Source organism: Glycine soja, chromosome 2 (assembly GCF_004193775.1).
Source record: "Glycine soja cultivar W05 chromosome 2, ASM419377v2, whole genome shotgun sequence".
Taxonomy (NCBI): Eukaryota; Viridiplantae; Streptophyta; class Magnoliopsida; order Fabales; family Fabaceae; genus Glycine; species Glycine soja.
Window position 1 is genome coordinate 47,147,142 of NC_041003.1, and position 24,254 is coordinate 47,171,395.

Below are 24,254 nucleotides of genomic sequence, written 5' to 3' on the forward strand. Positions count from 1 at the left end.
ATAAATGATTTTAATTGATGCTTATATTTTTTTATTTAATAAATATTCATAAACTTTCATGAAAAATAGATGAATATCTCGTTAATAAATTTTAAAATAATTAAGATTAAAAAATTAACAACTAGCATATGTAAGAGTGGTTTATGTTTCTCATAAAAAATATCTCTGATTTCATTCTTATAACATGTACTAATGAAAGTTTTTACATGTAAAAATTTATGCATCACATAAGCCAGGTAACAAAATATTCTTTTGGATTGGAAGAGATCTAGCTTGTTTGCTTGAAAAAAGTTCTATTCAAAGTTTCACATTGCACTGACTAATTATTATTCTTAAACCGAGTAAATTGAATGTTACTATTAGGAATTATTAAACTGTGATCATAAGAAGAAGAAACTCCAAAACCAATCAGAAATCCCAAAGAGAAGAAGAAGAAAAAAGAATGATAATTTACTTTGGAAGCGTCGGAGGAAGAAGATCTAACCCAGGCTCAAGGGAGAGACCGTTGTTCCTTTGGCAATTTCGCAAAGTCTCCATGTAATTCCTAACTTCTTCCGCTATCATCCGCTGCATCATCTGCATGAAGTAATTCTGATCCGTAACCTTCTGATTAACATTAACATTCACTTGAAACAACTCTTCTTTCTCCTTTTCTTCTTCTTCTTGTTCTTCCTCTTCCTCTTCTTCCTCTGATTTTTCCCCAGGAGGGAAAAGACTCAACGACGTCGTAACGGGACTCAGCACTCGCTCTTCTTCGTTTTCCTTCTCGATGCACTGTTTCTTGAAAGGGTGAAGCGTGTCAAACAAGGAAGAGTGACGTTTCGCCGGCGGAGACGCCGATGAGGAGGAGGATGACTCCACCGCGCGACGGCGGCGGAGAGTGGAGTTCCAGTGGTTCTTGATGGCGTTGTCGGTGCGGCCGGGGAGGAGGCGCGAGATGGTGGCCCATTTGTTTCCGTGAATGGCGTGCGCCTTTATGATCATCTTGTCCTCCGCCGGAGTGAACGGACGGTGCTGCACCTCCGGACTCAGCTGGTTGCACCACCGCAGACGGCACGACTTGCCGGAACGCCCGGAAATTCCGGCGCTTATGACGGACCAGTTGCGTGCCCCGTGCTCGTTCACGAGTTTCAGCAACGTCGCATCCTCCTGAGGACTCCATGAACCCTTCACGCGATCGTGGCCACCGGTCATCGTTGTCGTCGCCTTTCACCTGTTCGAGAAAATGACAGAGAAAAAACACAAAGGTTGGTGCCTGTTTTATATACGTTTTTATGTGATCTGTTTTCTTGTTTTGATCATAAATGAATGAATAAAAGATTTAGTTGGCACGAACCTTATTAAAACTTAAAAGTGTAACTGCTTTTTGAACATAACATATGAGGGAAGGTTTGGTTCGAATATGTTCCTTAACTTGTGTGGGTGTTTTTAGTTTGGACTTAGGTAGGTGGAAGTTTATAGGTGATTTTTTTTTATAATTATGTTTTTAACTTTTTGAGAAAATTGAGCGCTTATGAAGAGAGAGTGAGAAAAGATTAATTAATAATGGGAAGTTATAACTTCTTCCTTTGTCTAACCAATTCAAATAACGCCTTTTTCTGGAAACTCTAGCAAGGAAGGTGGATAAGATTTGACCGGTTTGTTTGTTCGTGTTGTGTTCTGGTTCTTTTGTCATTATTTTATAACGTTTCACGGTTTGTTTCATTAATTTAAAATGTTTGTTTTAAACTTTAGTTGGATAGACATGATGATGATTTTAAAAGTATGGCAGTTAGGATGGAGTATTCAGCCCATAAATGTAATTTTTGACCTTTTATTTATTTGGTTTATAATGGGTAGGAAGTCAAAAAGGATATGAAGGTGTAACGGCCATCCATTATGATATATTTAAGAGTGGTTAGTGCAGTTGGACGATGGGATGGGATTGGGAAAGAGGAAATTGGATGAGTAAATGGAAGGAGCAAAGAGGGGTTTTTGCAACTGCAAGTTGTTAGTGCAGTTAGACATCTATATATGGTACATGCTCCAAATTCGAGAAATTTTCAAACTTTAGTTAACTCTTATCCAATTTCTTCAGAAGCGTCAATAATTAATTGTCCTCTTATACTGTATTAGTTCAAAATTAATTTAATTAGAATAGATATAAGTTTATTATACACCTATTTGGTTATCGATTGTCATATATGATAAGAAAGAATGATACTATAATCCTAAAAAAAAAAGAATGATATATAAAGGTTATTATTTTTTATTTAGATATAAATGTTATTATATGTCAAAGACTTTATCAATACCTATTTTTTAAAATATTTTTCTTTCTTTTGTCTCTTTGGATGTCAATTAACATTTAGGTTTTTATAGATTATTTTTTATAATATGATTATGGACTTTTATAAGGATTATTTTATTATATTTATAATAAAATAATTTACATTAATAATATATAAAATTAATTAAACTGAAAATTCTACGAGAAGGAAAGATTTCTCCATCTATCTAAGCTCCAACCATTAACGGTAAGAACCCTTTCCATTCATTAGTTATATATATTGTTATCATGATATATATTACAAGTACGTAAGTAGAATTACACACAACTACACTACTGTCATGTAAGTCTTATCCTCTTTTGCCTGGGAATCAACCATATTATTTGACACCACCACTGGGGGAACTTGCATGATAAGAAGGGGAGCCAGCACGACCACGACGGCCGCCACCAGCACCAGATAATCCAGCGTCACCAGCACGAGATAATCCCGCGTCGGCAGATAATCCAACGCCACCAGCACCAGATAATCCAGCGCCGCCAACACCATGTAATCCAGTGCCAACACCAGGTAATCCAGCGCTAACACCAACACCAGGTAATCCACCACCAACACCAACACCATGTAATCCAGTGGCTAACACCTCCGTGGAGATAAGAAAGAACATGGCCAACATGCCTAGGATTGATAATATTTGTATCTTGGAAGTCATTTTTCAGTACTAATTAACGAGAACAAGTTGATTAACGTTGATTAACTCAAATGAGATATGTTCGATAACGAAAGATATATCATATATATACATATGAGAAAATTAATGGAAAAGTATACTATCTATATATAGGAGTGGAGGAGAGACACATAAGGCCCAATTGTTTTCTATCTCAATGGTTAGTGAGACAAAGAGATAAAAGAAATATATATATATATATATATATATATATATATATATATATATATATATATATATATATATATATATATATATATATACAATTAAGTATAATAATTAATATTACATTCCAGCCTACCATATTTTAGCATCTGATATATATCCCCATATTACATTCCAGCCTACCATATTTTAGCATCTGATATATACAATTAAGTATATCCCCATTTTTTACCAAATCATAGCCATACACAACTCGTCAATTTTGTCGCACAAACCTTGCGGGAGCCAGAAGTATAATGGAATGGATCGGAAAGGACTGATTTAGCTTGTGAGCCATAGCCTGCCTGCCCTAGTCAAGATCGAGTTTGTCCTTCCAAAAGGTAAGTTAGGATTGGACTTTATAAAGGATAGAAAGGTAAGGTGAATGAGGGTTGCCTTGTTGAACGCCTCTGGATGGGGAAAAACTCTCAAGCTTTGACCCATTCTAGAGGAGGTATAACATGCATGGAACCACCCACACCCCACATGATAAGATTAACAATGATGTTGAGAATGCCAAACTCTATAAGGGCTTCTTGGATGAAATTCTAATCAATCCTATCATGCATAAGCCTTTTCGAGGTCAATTTTAATAGCTTCAATCCATTTTTTGCCTTAGACTTTTGAATGAAACACTCATGCTAAAATAGTGTTATCTATAGTGTCCCTGCTTGGAACAGGCCAATTAATACATCCAAGAAGGGACTAAGACGACAGATAAGGACTTTCGTGATTACCTTAATTATAACCCACATTGCACAATCTAATCAACTAGTACTCCTTTAGTCCAATTAGATATATGGTCCAATATGGGAATAAAGACCAGTAGATGCTTTGCGTACTAGATGCCAAAGGTCATTGCCAAAAACGAGTAGGAGTATGGCTTGGAAAATAAAGATCGAAGATCATCCGAGTTAGATGCCTTAAAGGACTTCATTCCCACGGTGGCACTCTTAAACTCCTCTTTTGTGACCGAGGCAAGTAGTGCCTCTTGGGCTTCTTGCTCAGTTAAGAAATATTACCAATATGCAACAGGGGCCAAGAATGTCATTAGAAAAAAGAGATATTAAGTGCCTGATAGCTTTCTATTTTAAAACATCAAAATTTGTATGTTAGGAAACTTTCTTTAGAAAAAAAATAAAAATCAAAGATCTTATATTCCCCGTCCAACGGGAGATTGTTTGGGCATGAAAAAAATAGTGTTCTTGTCTCTTATATGAGGTAAACCAGTGTCCTACAACACAAAGGTCCAGAAGATCATAGTTAGTCATATTTTAAAAAAATCAAAAGCTTGTTGTGGGGGAGAATTTACCTCCTCAACTTCCGATAAGGTTTTGTATCTTTATTAAAATTTACAACCATAACCTCAGCTTGAGCGCCTAAGGCTCCGATGAATATCAGTGAGACGGTCCCATTGAGTTAAGTGACTTTGCAAATAAAAGGAGGCAAACATCGTGTAGCACACCCAAGTGAACATTCCTTTGTTGACCTGAAAGAAAGACTCACTACTTCTTTTGTAGTAAAGGTTCTTTTTTTGTCCAAATGCAAAGCACCCAAATGCCACCAGCATTGCCTTCGGCTTCAACCAGATGACAAACATTAATGTTTAAAAAAAAATAAATTCTAGAACTAAGATAATGAAAATGAGCAATGGTTTACCATATAATGATGAAAATAGAATGGTGATACATATGACTCAACTCATTGAACCCTCCGACAACCTTTTTGGTTTAATTTATTATTTTTCTTTTATTTCCTCATTTTTTTAGTATTTTTTTAATTCTTCAATGAGCTTAGGCATCATTTTAGAACTCCAAATTAAATTTTGATTTTTTGGTTTGACCCACTATAGTCTGTGACCAACCTAATTTGAACACACCCAATGAAAAATAAGGCCTAACTTTAGATCATGAGCACCATCTAAATCTAGGTATTTTTAGCCCGATCCAATCACATGATTCGATATGGACTGAGCCCATAAAAGGCGGTACAATTTAGAGGCCAGAAATTACCAACTAAAAACTAAAACGTTGCCTTAGTTTTGAAGAATTCTAAAACTTAAAGCCAAAAATCACTACAAATAATAAGGCCTAAACGTTTTGTTGTATATAGTATTTTATGCTTTTTGTTCTAATAGAATTTTCCTAATACATACTTTATATCAATAATTAAAATTTGTTAGAAATTACAAAATTATGAATTTCACTTTTTATTTTTTTTATCATAATGATAATATTGATGTAAAGTGTTCATCGACTTTTTACTTTGCTGATAACGAATCTTTATATATAAGAGAATTTTTCTAATTACCATTGATAAAGTTTCTTCTTCTAATTGATCATATTTTATTTATTTATAAAACTTGCATCAGAAATCTTGTTAAAGGGATCTAAATTCAACTTACTTGGACCAATAACATATTAGTCTTAATTACTCTTTATTTAATTAGGCCAATTCATAATTTTATAATGTGATGTTTAATAAATTTTAGCTAATAAAAATCATGATATTAGAGTGTTTTAATAACTCTCCTATTATTCTAGATAGTAGGAATAGAAGAAAAAAAACTGATGACGAATGTCATTGAATACGACAATAAAGGAATTCAACCAGCGAAACCTTATAATATGGGTTTAGATGCAACATTGAAGTCGAAGTAAAGAAACTCTATTATTTCGGTAAAACAATCTTCGAAGGTGGACAAATTTCCACTACTTTTAATTTGTTAAGTATCATATATACAATCACATAATTAACATAATTATTGTTGATAAAACAACACTAACTATGGCCTTCGGGATGACTCTTAACGCCAAGCCCACAAGGATTCCACCATATCCACCACCTTAAGGCCCGCCTCCATAACCACCAACTCAGGGTCCTCCCCTGTAACCCCCACCGGGAAGACTACCTCCAGGCCCTCCATCATATCCACCACCAGGCCCGCCACCATAATCACCACCAGGAAAACCGTTTCCAGGCCCGCCACCATAACCTCCACCGGGCCCATCCCCATCAGGTAAACCCATTATAGGAATACCACCACCGTAACCGCCTCCTTTGGGCCCGCCACTGTACCCACCACCAGGCAAACCCATTCCAGGTATACCACCACCATAACTGCCTCCTCCGGGCCTGCCACCATAACCACCACCACCACCACCACCAGGAATACCCCATCCAGGGAAGAGACTCCCAAAACTAGGAATACTTCAACTGAAGCAATTTGGTGTTGAACAGACCCCAACAACACCTCCATAGCTTGGATTTTCTCCATATTTCACATCTCTCACGTCATTTTTCTTCTTATCAACTTCAGCTACAAACAAATGAAACATGAACAAATGTCATAGTCATATATATTTGCCATGAAAGTTGTACGTAATTATGATTGAGGAACATAACACTAGTTTTTTTCATAAGTTACAATGCAATCCGCGTCATTAATTGAATTTAAAGTTTGTGAGAATTGAAAGCAAAATGCAAAATCACCCGTTGTAGACATTGAGGAAGTCTCAGCAAGGTTCCTAGCTGACGCATTAGAGGATATCAGGGCAACCATGGCCAAGAGGCCTAGGACGAGTAACTTTTCCTTCGAAACCATTTTGCAGAACTGAAAAAAAGAAACCGAATCAAATAAATGTTTGCCGATGAAATATCGATATGAAAATTAGTGAGGAAGTGTGTGTATATGTAGGAGGGAGATAGCTGGAGCTGCATGTGAAGTGGACTCCAACTTGCCAATTTAGCCTAAATAATAAATTCAGTCTTCTCCGAGTGCTGAAAATTCACATTTCTGATATCACACTCAATGCTTCTTCTTAATTTTCCAAGGGAGATAGCATTCATTGTTTGATGCTTGTATCAACGTCATTCTGTGTAGTTAAAATAGGTAAATTAATCTCGAACGAGTGCATATCTGCTGCATCAAAGTCGACAAGGAAAGGTAACTTGCGACTTGCTATAAATGTTTTCTTCACTTTCTTGGACTGAGCAATAAAATTTATGGTAAGTTACTTATATTTAAAAACGAAATATTAAAACAAAACAAAATTTATGGTTAAGTTGCTTATATTTTTCCAAAAAAATAAAATAAGTTAGCTTTACTTTTTTTTTTTTACCATAAAGTTTTTGAAACAAATAATTATATTAATTCTTTCAAATAAGATAAATAATCATTTTTGTCTTTAAATGTCTAATTCGATGACAAATAGTTTCTGAAAGATGAAAATATAAAATTTAATTTTTGAAAGTGTAAAAAGTGCACTAAAATTTGTCCATCATCATTAGTAAAAAAATCTATATGCATGATATAGAAAGATGAATTTGTTATTAAAATTATTGTCAATATGATCATTTCTAATTGCCAACATAGAGACATATTTATTATATAATATTTTTTTGACTTTTTATTTTTTCACTCTACTGACAAATGAATTCCCAAAAGATGAAAATATAAGATTTAGTCTCCGAAAGTGCAAAAATATGATAAATATATCTAGACGTTAACTTCTATCCATTACCATTAATAAAATTGTCAAGATTCAAAAAAGTGAAATATAAGATATATTTATCTTTTATTTATAGTAGATTGTGACTAATTATTATAATTTGAAAAAATTTATAATAATTGGTACATTATTAAAATGTTTATTTTGGTAAACTCATATAATATTTATTTTGAATAATTTGTATTGTGCCAAACAAATCATGGTTGACAATTAATATTATCGTTGTTATTATGTGTCTTAAATTATGTTAGTCAATATATTTTTTCAAGTGATTATTGTAATTTTATGTTTGTAACGATAAAAAAATAAAAATTTATCATAAAATTATATTTTACCCTTAAATGAAATAAAATTTTGAGTCTAACAAATTAGTCCAATAGAAACATACTGATACTTAGGTCCAATAAAAGTTTCTAACATTTTCATCTAATAATGGTAACTTATTGATATTTTTTTGATCCAATGGAACATACTTGCACTTAGTTTCAAAACAAATTACTTACATTTTCTTCCAATAGAAAAATATTGATATTTTTGTCCAACAAAAAATTATTGGCATTTACATCAAAAAATAGTATTTTACTGATATTTTTATCCAATCTAATTAGTATAATCACATTGACAATCATTTCATTGAGAGATTCATATCTCTATGTTACACATGCTATTTTATTAACGATGACATATGAAAGTTAATGGTCGGTTATATTTGTTACACTTTTTACATTTTCGGAGATTAAACTTTATATTTTCATCTTTCTGGGATACATTTGTTAGCACATTACACATTCAAGGATAAAAATAACTATTTATCCTTTAAATAATTAATATTGTATAGTTGTAAGACTATGAGAGTTTAAATTAAATAAAATTAGCTAAAAGTGAAAGTTAAAAATTTAGTTGAATAAACTTGAAAAACTATCTTATTAAATTATAAGTATTTGATAAAATCAATTGTTGAAGTAGTTTAAGAGTGTAAAATAAAAGAAAAATAATAAAACCATAATTTATTTAAAAAGTATAATTAGAAAATTTGATAGATAAATTAAGGATAAAAAAAAAAGAAAATATAAAAAGTTAGAAACTAGCATATTAGAAAACACAACTTCAAGTAATTAATGTTTTAAAAAACACTATAAACTACTAAATAGGCTAAACGAATATCGATCTATTTCTAGCAATGATTTCATTTAGATACCATTTTCTTGTCCTTTAGAAAATAATAATTTTTCAATGCATTATCCCCTAAACATTATATGAATGATCAGATCATATAATAAACAATTAAGCACATAAAAAAGAAATAGTTACACTACAAGAATTGGTTTGCAAAGCTCCCAACAATGAGAGTTTAGCCTCTCATCACAATGAGAGGTTTTACACTTCGGCTGATGTGACTAGAAGAAGGGACGAGATGGATAAAGGAATAAAAGAGGACAATAGACACAGAAAGAGGGTTTCTCTCTATTAAAGATTCTCAGGATTATGATGTATTCATTATAGATCTTCGAGTTTCTGTATGTAGGTGTGCATGGATTAATGTTTTTCTTCTTTGTTTCCTACTTTTATATAGGTTAAGATAACATAATTTCCACACCACCTCGCGTTTAGCACGAGCTTTCGTGCTAAGCCCGCCTTTGGGCTTCCTCCTGTGTCTTCTTCGTGCTAAGCGTGAGCTGACTATTAAGCGAGAAGACATGTTGAACCTATCTTGTACGCTAAGCGAACTATTCTAATCTTTAAATTTTTCTTCAAGGTTTTTTCTTAAGTTTTTCAAAGCATTTGAAATTTTTTTCTTTTAATCTTTGTTAATAAAAAATTACAAAGATATTATTTTTTTATTAAAAATAACAGTAAAGTGAAGAAATTACAATCATTCATAGCTACAATTGATTATCAAATTAACTCAAATTTCATCATTATCAATGTCAATTCATAAATTATTTGTATAATAGATATTTGAGTTTGCTCTTGAGCAATGTACAAACACCAATTTATTTTAAATATTTTATCAACATTTTTTTTTCTATCTCTTTCTTTTCACATCATAAACTCTATTTAACACTTATATTTTTCTCTCTTTTTTTCTTCTTTTTTTAAGTGTATTATATAATTGGTGTTTATCAAACATTTTTCTTTATTCTTTATATCTTTGTTCTTAAACTTGTTATTTGTCACACTGGCACAATGACGTACATATTGATCAACGAAGATCGTTGGTGTCACAGGCCAGTTCTAGGGCGCGCGTTGACGACGAACTTCTGGGCAGCAGTATTTGCAACCTCCCAACTCTGGGATCCGTAAACAACAGCCACAACGGCAATTTCCAAATTCTTTCTTTGGAGGAAAATCGTAAACCTCAAGACTACTGATAGGTGGACAAATTATCTTATCATCAAGCTCAAGCTTATCCCCACCACCAACTAATTAATATGGCATCACCTGCAAACACATCAGCTCTTAACACATGCATGAACCACATTTACCATAAAGAAAGAAAATCATACATCTGATTTAAGATACAAAATGATAATAATTAATTAAAGTGAACATAAAAATTTAAGTTTATATGAAAAGGTTTAATGATAATAAATTGGAAAAAAAGATATAAAATGCCGACAGGGCCGGGGATGTAGTACTACCTTTACTATCAAATGAATAGGATTAAGAAACCCCTTAAATATGTTGTTAGTTTTTTCAATCAGACGTGTCTTTTTTTGTTTCTGAATTTTTTTTATGAATAGGATTAAGAAACCCCTTAAATATGTTGTTAGTTTTTTCAATTAGAAGTGTTTTTTTTTTTTGTTTCTGCAATTTTTTTCGCTTTTGGTACTCATTTTTTTGACAAAGCATATCATTTTAGTACTTTCCTTTAAAATTCTCTTCTTTTTTTTTTCTTAATTTGGTTCTTAAAAATTTGTTCTAGACCTCCAAATATGTCTAGCTTTCCATTTTGTTGTTGTAATTAATACCTGAAAATTTTCCTTTTAATTTTTAATATCCAATTTAATCTTAATTTTAGTACATTAACTACTTGCATCTAATTATTTGATTATCGGGCATACGGATTGAATTGTATGTTTATTAGGCATTTTTAATTAGGTGGAAAATGAATGCGGCATTGACCTTGTTACTTAGCTTGGGCTTTCTAATTAAGTCTTCTGGTTTCTGAATAAATAGAAACGATTTGTAAGGATCATGGATCATCTATAAAGATGATGATATATATTAACATATAAGTCAGTCACGAGCATGACAAACTATTACAGTATATATTTGAGTTTGGTCTTAAACTTGTCACAACGGCACAATCGTATTATTCAACATTATTTCTGTTTTTGAAATATATCTCTAGTGGTAAGAAAGACAGGCCTTGCTGTCTGTGCATGCCTCTCACATACAACACCAGATTTTATTCATGAAATATATTATTTAGTACGTAGAACTGTATACATTGTCTCAATTGTTAATAAGCTCGCGGTCGGCTCGGGCGATCAGGAACGTGCCTTTCACGACGGCAATTTCCTATCCACGGACCATGAGACAGATCAAGGTCACCACCACCACTACCGGCTAATCTGGCATCACTCTCCTCATTAGTCTCTTTGACAACCTCACCTAGCTCTTAATTAACACATGAACCATTTACAAAACAAAGAAAATGGTAAACGCAATTGAAGATGAGATCAGAAAGAAAAATAGCGATAGGGAAAAGATAAAGTGAACATAAAAATTTAAGTATGAAAAGGTTATATCATAATAAATTGGAAAAAAGAAACAAAATGCCTGCAAGGGATGGAGCTCTTTATGATCGAACGAATAGGATTATTTAAGAAACCCCTCGTGTTTATGTAAACATCCTTTAAATTTAAATTTCCAAAAACTTATGTATCATGATTCATGCCTTATATAGGGAGAAAACGTATGACTCTCTACTAATAAACTCCTACACAATTATATACATGATAAAGGGGATGGAAGGAAAAGAAAACGATAAAAGTGTTTGAGGATGAGATGATATAGAAAAAAGATACAACTGAAGTATAATAATATTCCATTACTTTAAAATATTCATGATCAAAATACATATATAAGGCAAAACGATGTATAGCTCACCCTCTTTGAAATCCCTGCATGCCACCTCTGGGGAGATGAAAAGGAGCACGGCGAACAAGGCTACGATCACTATAGCCATCTTCGAACCCATCTTTCAAATAGATATGTTTGGTAATATGAAGGATGAGAAAATTACTAGGAATATTTACACCATCAATGCAATATATATATATATATATATATATATATATATATATATATATATATATATATATATATATATATATATATATATAGGCGGGCAAGGAGGAAGTAGGGACCTTTCTCTTAATTGGACCGTTGCATATTAGTTCAGTCTTTCCAACAGCTAAGAACCGATTTATTCTTATCAAAGAGTATCAAAGGTGTTATATAATAAATTTGTTTTGAATAGCGGTGTTACATGATAATTATAACCTACAATTCTACGATATCCAAATTATATATAATCGTATCATTTACTAGGGAACAGTTAACGATAGAAAAATGAATTTTGCAACTCATTAGGTGCATATAATGAGGGTATTAGGGTATTAGGCTATTAGATATATAATGGTGTGTTTGGTTTGTATTAAACTGTTTTTATGTATTTTTAAAATATTAGAATTCGAAAAATATGTTTGACTTAACTTCTTATTTTCTGCTTTCAAGAAATAAAAACACTGAAAATACGTTTTCGAAAGGAAATATATTTTTAGATTTGCTTAAAATTACATTCTTTATCACCGCGTTTTCATTTTACCTAAAATGAAGTTCCTGATTTCAATTGAAAACACTGAAAATGAGATTTTATTGTTTCCAGTTTTTTGTTCGTTTGAAAAAATATTTTCACTAAAAATGTTTTCAAATATCCAACCAAACGTATTTTTATCATTATTTTCTATTTTCAGTGAAAATGAAAACAAAAAATAATCAAACCAAACACCCCCTAATTGTTCAGGGATTAGGATTCGTTTACACCATATGGAAAAATATTATATTTACACCAATTCTCAACCACTCAATTTAAATTATTTAAAGCTTAAAATTGATTTACTTAAAAAATAAAAAATGTTAACTAACAAGTCACATGAGTTGAATTTATCATTTCTAATTAAACTAATTGATCAAAATCAATTAATAATAACTCCAGATAATATTTGTCATGAGATTGTTAATTTTATCGTTATCAAAATGATATTTTGAATTCCATAAAAAAAAAACATCTCTAGACATTTTTTTTCTCTTCTGAAAATCGTGGCTAAAAGCCTCTAATTTCTAACTGAACGGGGCAAAGCTACCCCTGCAGATTGTCTTGCCACAAGACATTCACACAACTAGGGGGTTGTTCATTGAAATACAATAAAGACTAACAATAAGAAAGCATCACCATTGAAAAGGCTTGAATCAATCTTGAATTGCCAAGAATCTCAATTGGGTAATAATAATTGATTTCAATTCAGTAATATTAGATTGACAGTGTAAAATTGTTAAGAATTTCTAAAAAAAAAAATATTGTAACAAAGGAAGACATCGAGAGATGGTTATTTTTTTATTGAATTCAAAATATCATTTAATTAGTGTTTTTAATCTAACAACTGAAATTAATGTTTCCAACTTAATAATTCGTCTGGGAATGTAATCATACATACATAATGTGAATGACCAAGGACATTTTAGACTTGTAACGTGGTCAATCTAATAAGGAATTTATGATTTTTTTTATTCAAAGTTAGATTCTAAGAGAACACACTTATATTTTCCTGATAATCTATAGCTCATATCTCATAGTCCATATCTTAAAGCCCAACTTATTGCAAACATATTAGTCTCTTTGACAATAGTCTCTTTGACAACCTCACCCGCGAACACATTAATTAACTCTTAACAAATGAGCCATTTATGATTTAAAAAAAAAAGGGTAAATGCAATTGACGATGAGATGAGAAAAAAAAAACTTTGAAAAAAGATAAAAGTGAACATAAACATTGAAGCATATCAAATAGTTGACATATCCACTTTAAACACTTTATTTAACACCCATCATTTTTTAGAATTGGTTTTTTTGTTGTCTCTTTTCAAGTTGTCTCCGTACTATCTTTTCAAAATGACCTTGTTGTGAAGGGACAAGTCCTCAATTTTTTCTATCATTCTATACCTATCAAATCTTATCAACAACTATTCTATTATATCTAGGTTTAATTATAGTTTTTACCTTCAATTTTTATTTTGTGATAAATTTTAATGTAAACAAAATAATTTGTCATATTTTACCTTTGATTTTTTTAAATAAAACTTAAGAATTAAGGATAAAATTCACCATAAAATATATAAAATTGGGTTAAAAATCAGTAAAAAAAATGAAAAGTTTAGAATAAAATTTGTCATAAAAGTTTAAAAAAATTGAATAAAAATTACAATCAAGTCTTATAGTTATATGTACATCTTATCTTATGTCTTCTCTATCTCTTTTTCGTACGTACTAGATATCAAGTAGATTTATGCTATCCACAAATTATTTTTGGTAGTTTTTTTAGTATTATCTAAGCTTCGTGGAGTTAGGATTGAGTTGTATGTGTAACTGTGAGTCTGGGATATTATTCACTTTATTAGGAAATTTTAATTAGGGGAATTATATGCAGCACTGACCTTGCTAACTAATTAGAGGAAATTATACGTACTAGATATTTTCAATTTTTAAAAAATAAAAAACTTGCTTAAGTGTTAGTTCTTAAAAAACTGTTCTCTAATTTTAGTTTTTAAAACTAAAGAGCAAAAACAACGTTTCCATGTTTTGTTTTTCTGATTTTTCTTCTCTGAATGAGAATTGTCCACATTCCAAAACCCTAATAACACCTTTACCATTAGTGTTGGGTCCCTGAAGTGTCGCACGTAAGCTCAGATATGAAGGGGAAAGCGGAGCGCAATGTCAATCTGCTGGTCGTAGGTGGCGGTGCAACTGCGACGGTGGGGCCTAGTTTGGTGTGCGTGGAGGTCAATGGTGGTCAGGGGCGGTGATGGCGCAGTGTGCGCGCCGATCTGGGAGAGAGAACGACGCGCGATGGTGGAGGAACTGGGAGGGGATGTCGCTCGCAGAGGAGAGAGAAAGAGAGAGAGGTAGGTGGCGGCACGCAACAGTGACGGGGGTTGTCGGAGGCTAAAGGCCTCTAATTTCTAACTGAACGGGGCAAAGCTACCCCTGCAGATTGTCTTGCCACAAGACATTCACACAACTAGGGGGTGGTTCATTGAAATACAATAAAGAATCTAACAATAAGAAAGCAACACCATTGAAAAGGCTTGAATCAATCTTGAATTGCCAAGAATCTCAATTGGGTAATAATAATTGATTTCAATTCACTAATATCAGATTGACAGTATAAAATAGTCAAGAATTTCTAAAAAAATTTAACGTAGAAAGACATCGAGAGATGGTTATTTTTTTTATTGAATTCAAAGTATCATTTAATGAAGATAAGATTAACAAATATCATCGAAAATATTATATGGTGTTGTCCTTAATTGAAAAATATATGTTGTCTTTCTTAACAAATATGAATTTGTGTTACAATTGTATAAGGACAAACTTAACAATAGATGGTCAAAAAAGAAGACAAGATATATATAGTAATTGGTATATGTAAGAGTCATGATTTATGAACTCATTGATAAGTACAATAACTTGTCTTTATATTAATTTTAGTGCAATTGATAAGTACAATAACTTGTCTTTAAATTAATTTTGTTTGCACTAAAATTGATTCAAATTCAATTTACAAACAAGTGATAAGGAATTTAAAATAGAAGATAAGTAGTTGTAAGAGATAAGATAAAAATTTAAAAGAAAAGATAAAGATTTAAACATTAAAAAATAGAAAATAAAATAGATAACAAATTTAAAGATAAGGAAAAAAATAATTAAGAATGTAAATATGTTGAGACTTAACATGTCAAAATTACTTGTGATACATGTGATGTAATGTTAATGATATCTCTATTTCCACCCATACTCTACCTTTGGTTTATCGCATGAAGAAACTAATGTATCTATTTTTTTCTCCCAAATTTATATGCAAAGATAAAGATAATAAATCACTTTAAGATTAAATATGTATGAAATAGATTAAACGAATATCAATCTATTTCTAACAATGATTTTATTTAGATACCATTTTCTAGTCCTTTAGAAAATAACAATTTTTTAATCCATTATCCCCTAATTAAACACTATATGAATGACCATATCATATAATAAACAATTAAGTACATAAAAGAGAAACACTTACATTACAAGAGTTGGTTTGTAAAGCTACCGACAATGAGGGTTTAACCTCTTATCACCATGAGAGGTTTTACACTTGAGCTGATGTGAATAGAAGAAGGGATGAGGTGGATAAAGGAACAGGAGGGAATAATAGACAGAAAGAGGGTTTTCCCCTATTAAAGATTCTTAGGATTAGGATGTATTTATTATACACTACTAGAAAATAGGCTTTCTACATCGGTTATCGGTGCCTTTTTACATCGGTTATCACGCGTCATTGTAACCCGGTGTCGTTGAAACACAACAATGGTTGAGGGACCGATGTTAAAATCTGACATTCTACATCGGTTTTCAGGACAACCGATATAGAAATCTAGGTTGTCTTGAAAACCGATGTAGAATGTCAGATTTCAACATCGGTCATTCTAATAACCGATGTAAAATGTCTAGAATTCTACATCGGTTTTGGCCTGAACCGATGTAGAAAGCTAGACATATCTTTTAACTCTTCATGGTGTTTTGCCAAATTCTTTTTAGAGTTTTTATGACAGCAGAGTAGCAGACACACAAAATTGCTGTCAACGAGTGTACTCCATAATATTTCACAATAAGGCCAAACAGACAAGCCTTCATGTGACAGCAAATGCACAAATGTGAAAGAAGTGAAATTTTGTTATAATTAGTAAGCAACTCAAAGCAATAAAAAAATCAATTCAAAAAAATTATTTCTTTCTATGGTTTCTACAAGCTGGATTTTCTCTATATATCTCTGTCTCTTTGGTTTCTACAAGCTTCATAATCTCCAATGTGATGTATTTTGCTAGGTAGAATCAAAGAACTTGCCTAATAGAGGGTTAGTCCATAGAGGAGATCAAGCAATGATTTCTAAATAACTCTTAAAATGGATTCAGTTCTTCCTTTGTTTGAAGCATGATATTCTTCTTTTTAAGTTTGAAAACTTCTCACTTATCTTTTTTCCTAGTCCTAGATTAGATATTTTATGTGAGAAAGGTGTTCCCACCATCTGAAGCTATATAGTAGTTTACAAAAATATAATTTATTCATAAAAGAGAACAAAAATGAAAATTATTGGAGTGAATTCTTATTTAAAATACTCAATAAATTATGAAAAAACTCAGAAGCAACTATACATTATTTATCGTCTAGCATCATCATATGCCACTCTAAAATTATTAGCATCGAGAAAAGGAATTTCGTGTGAAGGTAAGTGAGGCATTAAACTTCGTGTGAAGGTAAGTGAGGTAAGTGAGGCATTTAATAAACTACGATCAAGCTCGTGGATTTATTGACATTAAATTAGTTCAACAGCTTAATCAACAGTGTTGACTTTAAGTCTTAAATATCCCATTGCGTTAAATATTTATAATGAAAGTTTTATCATCTGCAATAATTATAAAATATTATTTAATTTGAAAATAATATTAAATATATCTTAAAATTATTTTTTTTTCTCAAAATTATTCCTAACATTTTACTTATTATTTACTGAGCCCAAAGAAATAACTCATAATTTAGGATATTTTTTGTAAAAAAAAACAATACAAGAGACATTTTTTTATTGATTTTTTATTATAAAAATGACTAAATAAAATCTTTAATTTTATTTTTATAGAAAGATCTGGAGGGAGTAAATAAACTATTTTTTTAATGGAACAAATTTTGGTAACTTTATATTTATTGATATGTATTTCCATTCACGTTTTCTTTAATGTTCATTTTTAGAAACCATATATGGTTATGCTAAAAGGCCTGAAATTCAGATTGCAAAGCAACTTCCCAGTTGGCATTTTCACTATCGAAATTCTTATAAAATTATAATAAGTTAATTTAGTTATGATGCTTTATTAAAAACTACATCTTGAAACGTAAGTTATGATAGGTTGATGGTTCTAGAACTCCTTTTAAATAAACCATAGCCTCACTCCTTTTTGTTTTCCTAACCAGATCAATTATATGGAGCTTAAAAACGGAGATTCTAGGAGCTTAAAATCCACGTGTGAAGGTAAGTTAACGATGAAAGAAATAAAGAAATAAAGAAATGTTACACAAGACAAATCAAAAAAATTTAACGATGAATAAGATATATTATAACACAATTTATACTCATTATCTTAATTTGTTCTTTATAACATTCAGTGGGATCAATAATAAATAATGCAGTACTTTGATATAAAAACACCATATAGATCAAGAAACCAAAAAATATTGGTGATATAAAAGCACCATATAGATCAGGTAAGTTAATTCGCCATTCATGAAATTAACGTGTGAAGGTTAGTTAGGTTTATTCTCTGTTTGGAGAAGGCAGTAACAGAGGCAGCGCGGATACCATTGCAAGATTATCAATAAACTAATATGCTAAATTAATTAAGAGTTAATTTAACTAACTACAAAAGAAAATCTAACCGTGTACAACCAACCAACCAAATAAAAATAAAAATAGAGAGAAGTTTAAGAAAGCTTACCTTGGTTAAAAAGTTGCCTCCACCAATTTTGAGCTTATCGACTTCATAGACAGTGGCGTGAAGAGTCCCATGGAGCAGAATTTGCGCCATCAGCTGCAAGCAGAATTCACATAAAAACAGAATTTGAGTTTATTTAATTATTTTTACAACAAAACATATCTAGTAAAAATATAAAATATTAATATATTTCTAGTCAACTCACTCCAATTTTTCTGCCACATTCTTCAATGGTGTAGGCTGAGAAAGTTTGGTATGTCTAAACTTAAAATGATGAGTTGAGAGACAGAGAGAGGCAATGATAAATTCAATAAACAACAAAACCAAGATGAAATTCTAATTCAGGTTAACTGCAGTGCAGAACATAGTTTTCATCATCTCAAGCCCATAAACTAAATATGATTTTTTTATCTTTGCACATGTATCTCCCATTAAGATAAGGAAGCCAAACTAAAGTCTATTTGTGGTCCAAATTAAAAATAAAGTTCACAGAATCATGAGTACCAAAACAAAGGCAATAGGTTAAACTAATACATGTGCTTTAATGCTGGTAATTTAAGCCAAAATTTATCAATATTTCCTGAATAGGACATAAAGAGGCACTCTACACCAACCTTCTTTATGCTGCATTTATCCCCTTATAACTTCAGAGATTTTTGAATCCTACCTTCTCCAATGGATAAGCAATTTTGCCAAAAGTAGCACACTTTTCTTGTGTGCCAGAAAACTTAACTTATGCACAAGTTAAAACAGCTTTTTGTAGAAGCCACAATCATTTATCTTCTCTAAAAAGCTGATTTAACTCACACAATTGGCTAATTTAAGCTTACGGGATAAGCTTATTTCATTTTTCTTTCCTATCTTCTTTTCCTACAATTATTTATGAAGCAGCTTATCAAAACATGGTATACTTATAGTAACAGTGTATGAAAGCATTCCCAATCAATTTCTAATACAATCAATTCATTCCCCTCTTAATTCTCTCTAGTTCAATCTCTAATACACAAACCACATAACATAACTAGGGGGGAAACTCCACAATGGTTGCTGGAACAGGCTAAAGTAAACAATTTAAAGTTTCCAAAAACCAATTCCACATAAAAATAAGCCTCAGATTTGACAAAGAGTTTCCAACCTCAACAAGCATAATGTTTCCCTCAACATCAATACAGAGTAACTCTTGAACCTAAACAACGAAAAAATCACAACAGTATATCACATAGCCATTAATTAAAATAAACAATAATTACAAATCCTTTTTTCTATTCGACTAAAACCCTGAACCTTAGAGCATGGAGTATCGAGATTTAAGTAAAAGCTGATGTAAAAGTAGCATCAAAATCGTAGATCTGATTGTTAATTAGGGTAAAGAAAAAAAAGGAACCGAAGGTGATGAGTGACGATAGATACCTTGTTTGTTGTCGGCACCTTTGTCGATGGTGTGGCACTGAGCGCACTTGGTTTTGAAGATCTTCTCGCCGTTCTTGGAGTTTCTGGGAGGAGTTTCATCGAACGAGGCCATCGATGCCTAAACGAAGCTTCCTGAAAGAAACAAAGTGCCAAATGAAATGCAAATGCAAATTGAAATGAGAATATGTGGGGATGGATACCACAGACAACTCCACAGAAAGAAACATGCTTGAATGCTTTAGGTGATGGTGGAGTCTTCGTTCTCCTTGTTGTTGCCGTTATCGCCGCCATTCTTCTTCTTCTGCAACATCATCAACACAAAATCAAAGCAGTGAGTGAGTGAGTGAGAGAGAGAGTTACCGCACCTCTACATCATAACAGAACTAAGCGGATTAACCATTATTCCTTCTTATCCTTCACGGGATTGGGGCCTAGGGTTTCTGCCCAATGAGACACACGATGCCACAAGTGAGAGAGAGATGATGCACTTCGACGGAGCTCTTCACCAAGGGAAGGCAAACTTGTTGACGGAGGGTGGCGGTGGAAGTTCGAGAGATCGAGCTTGCTGCGTGGAAGCTCAAGGATTCAAGAGATTTTTGCTGGCTGCGTGGAAGCTCAAGGGTTCGAGAGATTTTTGCTGGCTGCGTGTGGACACATACATTGGACTTTTAAATTCAACTGAGATAACGACGGGTGTTTAATAAAATGTGTCATAATTTTTTATGACCAACACACATTTTAAGGCGATTTTCAATAACCGCATTAGAATGTGTATCGTAAAAGGCTATTTTGTTAAAATAATTATGAAAATGCCATCATCTTGTTTTTTTAAAGCAGTTCTAGAAGAATTGTCGTAAGATTCCTGTTGTAAAAACACAAATTTCTAGTAGTGATAGAACTTTTCTGTGTATAGGGATTAATGTCTTTCTCATTTGTTTTCTATTTCTTTTATAGGCTAAGATAACTTAATATCCACTCACCTCACGTTTAGCGCGGACTTTGGCTCTAAGCGTGCCTTTGGACTTTATCCTGTGTTTTCTTTGCGCTAAAGGTGAACTGACTACTAAGCGATGAGACGCGTTGGACTTATCTTGTACATTAATCGAACTATCCCAATCTTTAATTTTTTTTTTAGTGAATTTGTTTTTTTTTATAGAAAAAAGGGGCTCCTGTGGTGAATTTGTTTTTTTTTTTTTATAGAAAAAACACTAACATTCTCTAAAATTGTTGTCTTTCAAAATCGTCTTAGAAATAGTGAAAAAAATAAAATCCATTTAAACAAAGATGATTTTCTATGCAGACCATCTTAAAATAGGTAGTTATGTATTTTTTTTTTTAAATAATTACAAATTCTAAGACAATTTTAAATAAAAATCGTTTTAAAATGTGCAATTTCTAAATCGTCTTAGGTAAAAGTTTCTTTTAAATTTTCTTAAAACCTATTTTAAGATAATTTAGTTTAAAAAATGTCGTAGACCTATGCCTATACAAAAACACCTATTGTGAAAAGTATTTACTTTTCACGACATAGACTACAAAGACAATTTTTAACCGTCTTTGTATTGGCATTGGAACTAACGTTGTATCTTGTTTTTTTAGTAGTGATAGTATTCAATGTGTCTTGAAATAATAGAAAAAAAAATCATATTACAACTTTATTATTCTCAACATGTACATAATTTATGAGCAAAAAAAAATATCATAAAGAATTTTTTAAACCCAGCCTTGATCCCTTAATCATGCGTCTATCATATGATCCATCCACCTATCCACTGTAGACTTCAATGCATGTCATGCACAAATTTGCATCCAAGATTTTAAAAACAATAGTGTTAGTGAAAAAAAAATTGGATTTTTGTCACTAGCATGTATGTCCCATGATTTTAATCATGTGACATTCATTTTGGTTAGTTAGGATAGGCGTAAGTGTTTTGGACTAAAGATGAGATTTTTCTCTTGATGTCATCAGATTTTTTTTTTTGCAACACATAAATATTTGAAGATAGAAATACACATACCATTAAGTGACATATTTGCAGATATTTTTTTATTCATTTTTAGTCATTTTATTTTTTTTAGTCTTGTATGTTTCATTATTTTCATTTTTAGTCCTATAATAAATTTATTTTTTTCTCTTCATTGTCCCTATGATGACACTACTTATGTGAAACAATTGTGATATGAAAAAATTATTGACATAACATTGATGATATAATATTATGATGAAATGAGATGTGATCGATATCATTATGACATTCTCCTTTTGTTTAATTATATGACATATGATGACATCAACATAACATCATGATGATATTATCATTAATCAGTTTTGTAAAATTGGTTGATGACAAAGTCCAAAATTAAATATCAACTTATTAAACTAAAATTGGAAAAAAATTACAAAGAGATAATTTTTTTTTTTGAAAATGCTAACTTACAGAAATTAATTTAATATTTAATCCTTCTGAATATTATCTAATTAATCAGAAATTAATGGAAATAACTCAAAGAATGAGTAGATTGTCACAAAAAAAATCCATAATTCATTTGAAGAAATGGATTAACAATTGACAAAATGAAAGATGGAGATCGTGAATTTGGTTGCAGCAACAAATGGACTTAATTCTATATCTAACGGGTTTAACCCCATCCAAGATCCATTGACAAAAAACACCGTAATTTTCTTATTTTTAGTATCGGGTCATATAAGCAATAATTTTTTTAATCTAAAATACAAGTAAATTTTAACTAAGGAATTTTTATTTAATGAGACTATCATCAAAATATTATTCACTTAATAAGATCAATGACTTTATTTATGCTTAATATCAACTTTCAATAAAATGTTATTTAAAAAAAATTAATTAAAAATAACACAATTTAAGAAACTAACTAACTTCTTTAATAAGTGTGAAATATGCTTATTTTACCCCTTATAATCAAGAAACACAATTGTATAAGGACAAACTTAACAGTAGATGGTAAAAAAAGAAGACAAGATATATAAAGTAATTGGTATATATGTAAGAGTCACACGGCCGGGCACAATCGTATTATTCAATATTATTTCTGTTTTTGAAATATATCTCTAGTGGTAAGAAAGACAGGCCTTGCTGTCTGTGCATGCCTCTCACATACAACACCAGATTTTATTCATGAAATATATTATTTAGTACGTAGAACTGTATACATTGTCTCAATTGTTAATAAGCTCGCGGTCGGCTCGGGAGATCAGGAACGTGACTTTCTGGACAGCAATATAGGCAAACTTCCGGCTCTGTGGTCCACTGACAACAGCCACAACGGCAATTTCCTATCCACTTTCTATACTCCATCAAGGGCAAGTGGACAGGACAATAAGACTTATCAAGGTCACCACCACTACTACCGGCTAATCTGGCATCACTCTCCTCATTAGTCTCTTTGACAACCTCACCTAGCTCTTAATCAACACACGAACCATTTACAAAACAAAGAAAATGGTAAACGCATTCGATGATGAGATCAGAAAGAAAAATAGCGATAGGAAAAAGATAAAGTGAACATCAAAATTTAAGTATGAAAAGGTTATATCATAATAAATTGGAAAAAGGATACAAAATGCCTGCAAGGGATGAAGCTCTTTATGATCGAACGAATAGGATTGATTAAGAAACCCCTCGTGTTTATGTAAACATCCTTTAAATTTAAATTTCTAAAAACTTATGTATCATGATTCATGCCTTTATATAGGGAGAAAACTTATGACTCTCTACTAATAAACTCCTACACAATTATATATATGATAAAGGGGATGGAAGGAAAAGAAAACGATAAAAGTGTTTGAGGATGAGATGAGAGAGAAAAAAGATATAACTGAAGTATAATAATATTTCGTTACTTTAAAATATTCATGATCAAAATACATATATAAGGCAAAACGATGTATATAGCTCACCCTCTTTGAAATTCCTGCATGCCACCTCAGGGGAGATGAAAAGGAGCATGGCGAACAAGGCTACGATCACTATAGCCATCTTCGAACCCATCTTTCAAATAAGATATGTTTGGTAATATGAAAGATGAGAAAATTACTGGGAATATTTACACTATCAATGCAATATATAGGCGGGCAAGGAGGAAGTAGGGACCTTTCTCTTAATTGGACCATTGCATATTAGTTCAGTGTTTCCAACAGCCAAGAACCGATTTATTCTTATCAAAGAGTATCAAAGGTGTTATATAATAAATTTGTTTTGAACAAAGGTGTTATATAATAATTATAACCTACACTTCTACGATATCCAAATTATATATAATCGTATCATT

At 31.6% G+C, this 24,254-nt stretch overlaps 5 protein-coding genes across 14 annotated transcripts; all 5 read right to left on the reverse strand.

Annotated features, from left to right (window-relative positions):
- Window positions 1–269: 269 nt before the first annotated feature.
- Window positions 270–1,864, reverse strand: LOC114399836 (transcription factor MYB73-like). The gene is made up of 2 exons (XM_028362056.1): window positions 1,337–1,864; window positions 270–1,213 (listed from the first exon to the last, which is right to left on the reverse strand). Exon 2 carries the CDS (start codon window positions 1,192–1,194, stop codon window positions 451–453), a length of 744 nt encoding a protein of 247 aa, XP_028217857.1. The 5' UTR covers window positions 1,195–1,213; window positions 1,337–1,864; the 3' UTR covers window positions 270–450.
- Window positions 1,865–2,649: 785 nt separating this feature from the next.
- LOC114376889 (glycine-rich protein DOT1-like) lies at window positions 2,650–2,982 on the reverse strand. The gene has a single exon (XM_028335203.1). The coding sequence runs from the start codon at window positions 2,980–2,982 to the stop codon at window positions 2,650–2,652; it is 333 nt and encodes a 110-aa protein (XP_028191004.1).
- Window positions 2,983–6,077: 3,095 nt separating this feature from the next.
- LOC114376897 (glycine-rich cell wall structural protein-like) lies at window positions 6,078–6,808 on the reverse strand. The gene is made up of 2 exons (XM_028335215.1): window positions 6,708–6,808; window positions 6,078–6,414 (listed from the first exon to the last, which is right to left on the reverse strand). Exons 1-2 carry the CDS (start codon window positions 6,806–6,808, stop codon window positions 6,078–6,080), a joined length of 438 nt encoding a protein of 145 aa, XP_028191016.1.
- A 4,160-nt stretch (window positions 6,809–10,968) lies between these two features.
- On the reverse strand, window positions 10,969–20,616 carry LOC114399844. Of its 9 annotated transcripts, none has more exons than XM_028362108.1 (8): window positions 20,344–20,615; window positions 20,147–20,247; window positions 19,947–20,078; window positions 19,672–19,722; window positions 18,742–18,795; window positions 18,540–18,632; window positions 11,832–11,922; window positions 10,969–11,339 (listed from the first exon to the last, which is right to left on the reverse strand). In XM_028362108.1, exons 2-8 carry the CDS (start codon window positions 20,171–20,173, stop codon window positions 11,182–11,184), a joined length of 606 nt encoding a protein of 201 aa, XP_028217909.1. In that variant the 5' UTR covers window positions 20,174–20,247; window positions 20,344–20,615; the 3' UTR covers window positions 10,969–11,181. The 9 variants fall into 9 exon arrangements, with proteins under 9 accessions (XP_028217909.1, XP_028217918.1, XP_028217878.1 ...); XM_028362117.1 differs by having other exon boundaries at window positions 20,312–20,615; XM_028362077.1 differs by having other exon boundaries at window positions 10,969–11,333; window positions 19,947–20,247; window positions 20,344–20,616.
- Window positions 20,617–22,946: 2,330 nt separating this feature from the next.
- On the reverse strand, window positions 22,947–24,042 carry LOC114399914 (nodulin-16). 2 transcript variants are annotated; one of them, XM_028362137.1, is made up of 2 exons: window positions 23,884–24,042; window positions 22,947–23,388 (listed from the first exon to the last, which is right to left on the reverse strand). In XM_028362137.1, exons 1-2 carry the CDS (start codon window positions 23,972–23,974, stop codon window positions 23,150–23,152), a joined length of 330 nt encoding a protein of 109 aa, XP_028217938.1. In that variant the 5' UTR covers window positions 23,975–24,042; the 3' UTR covers window positions 22,947–23,149. The 2 variants fall into 2 exon arrangements, with proteins under 2 accessions (XP_028217938.1, XP_028217947.1); XM_028362146.1 differs by having other exon boundaries at window positions 22,947–23,382; window positions 23,884–24,035.
- Between the last annotated feature and the right edge of the window lie 212 nt (window positions 24,043–24,254).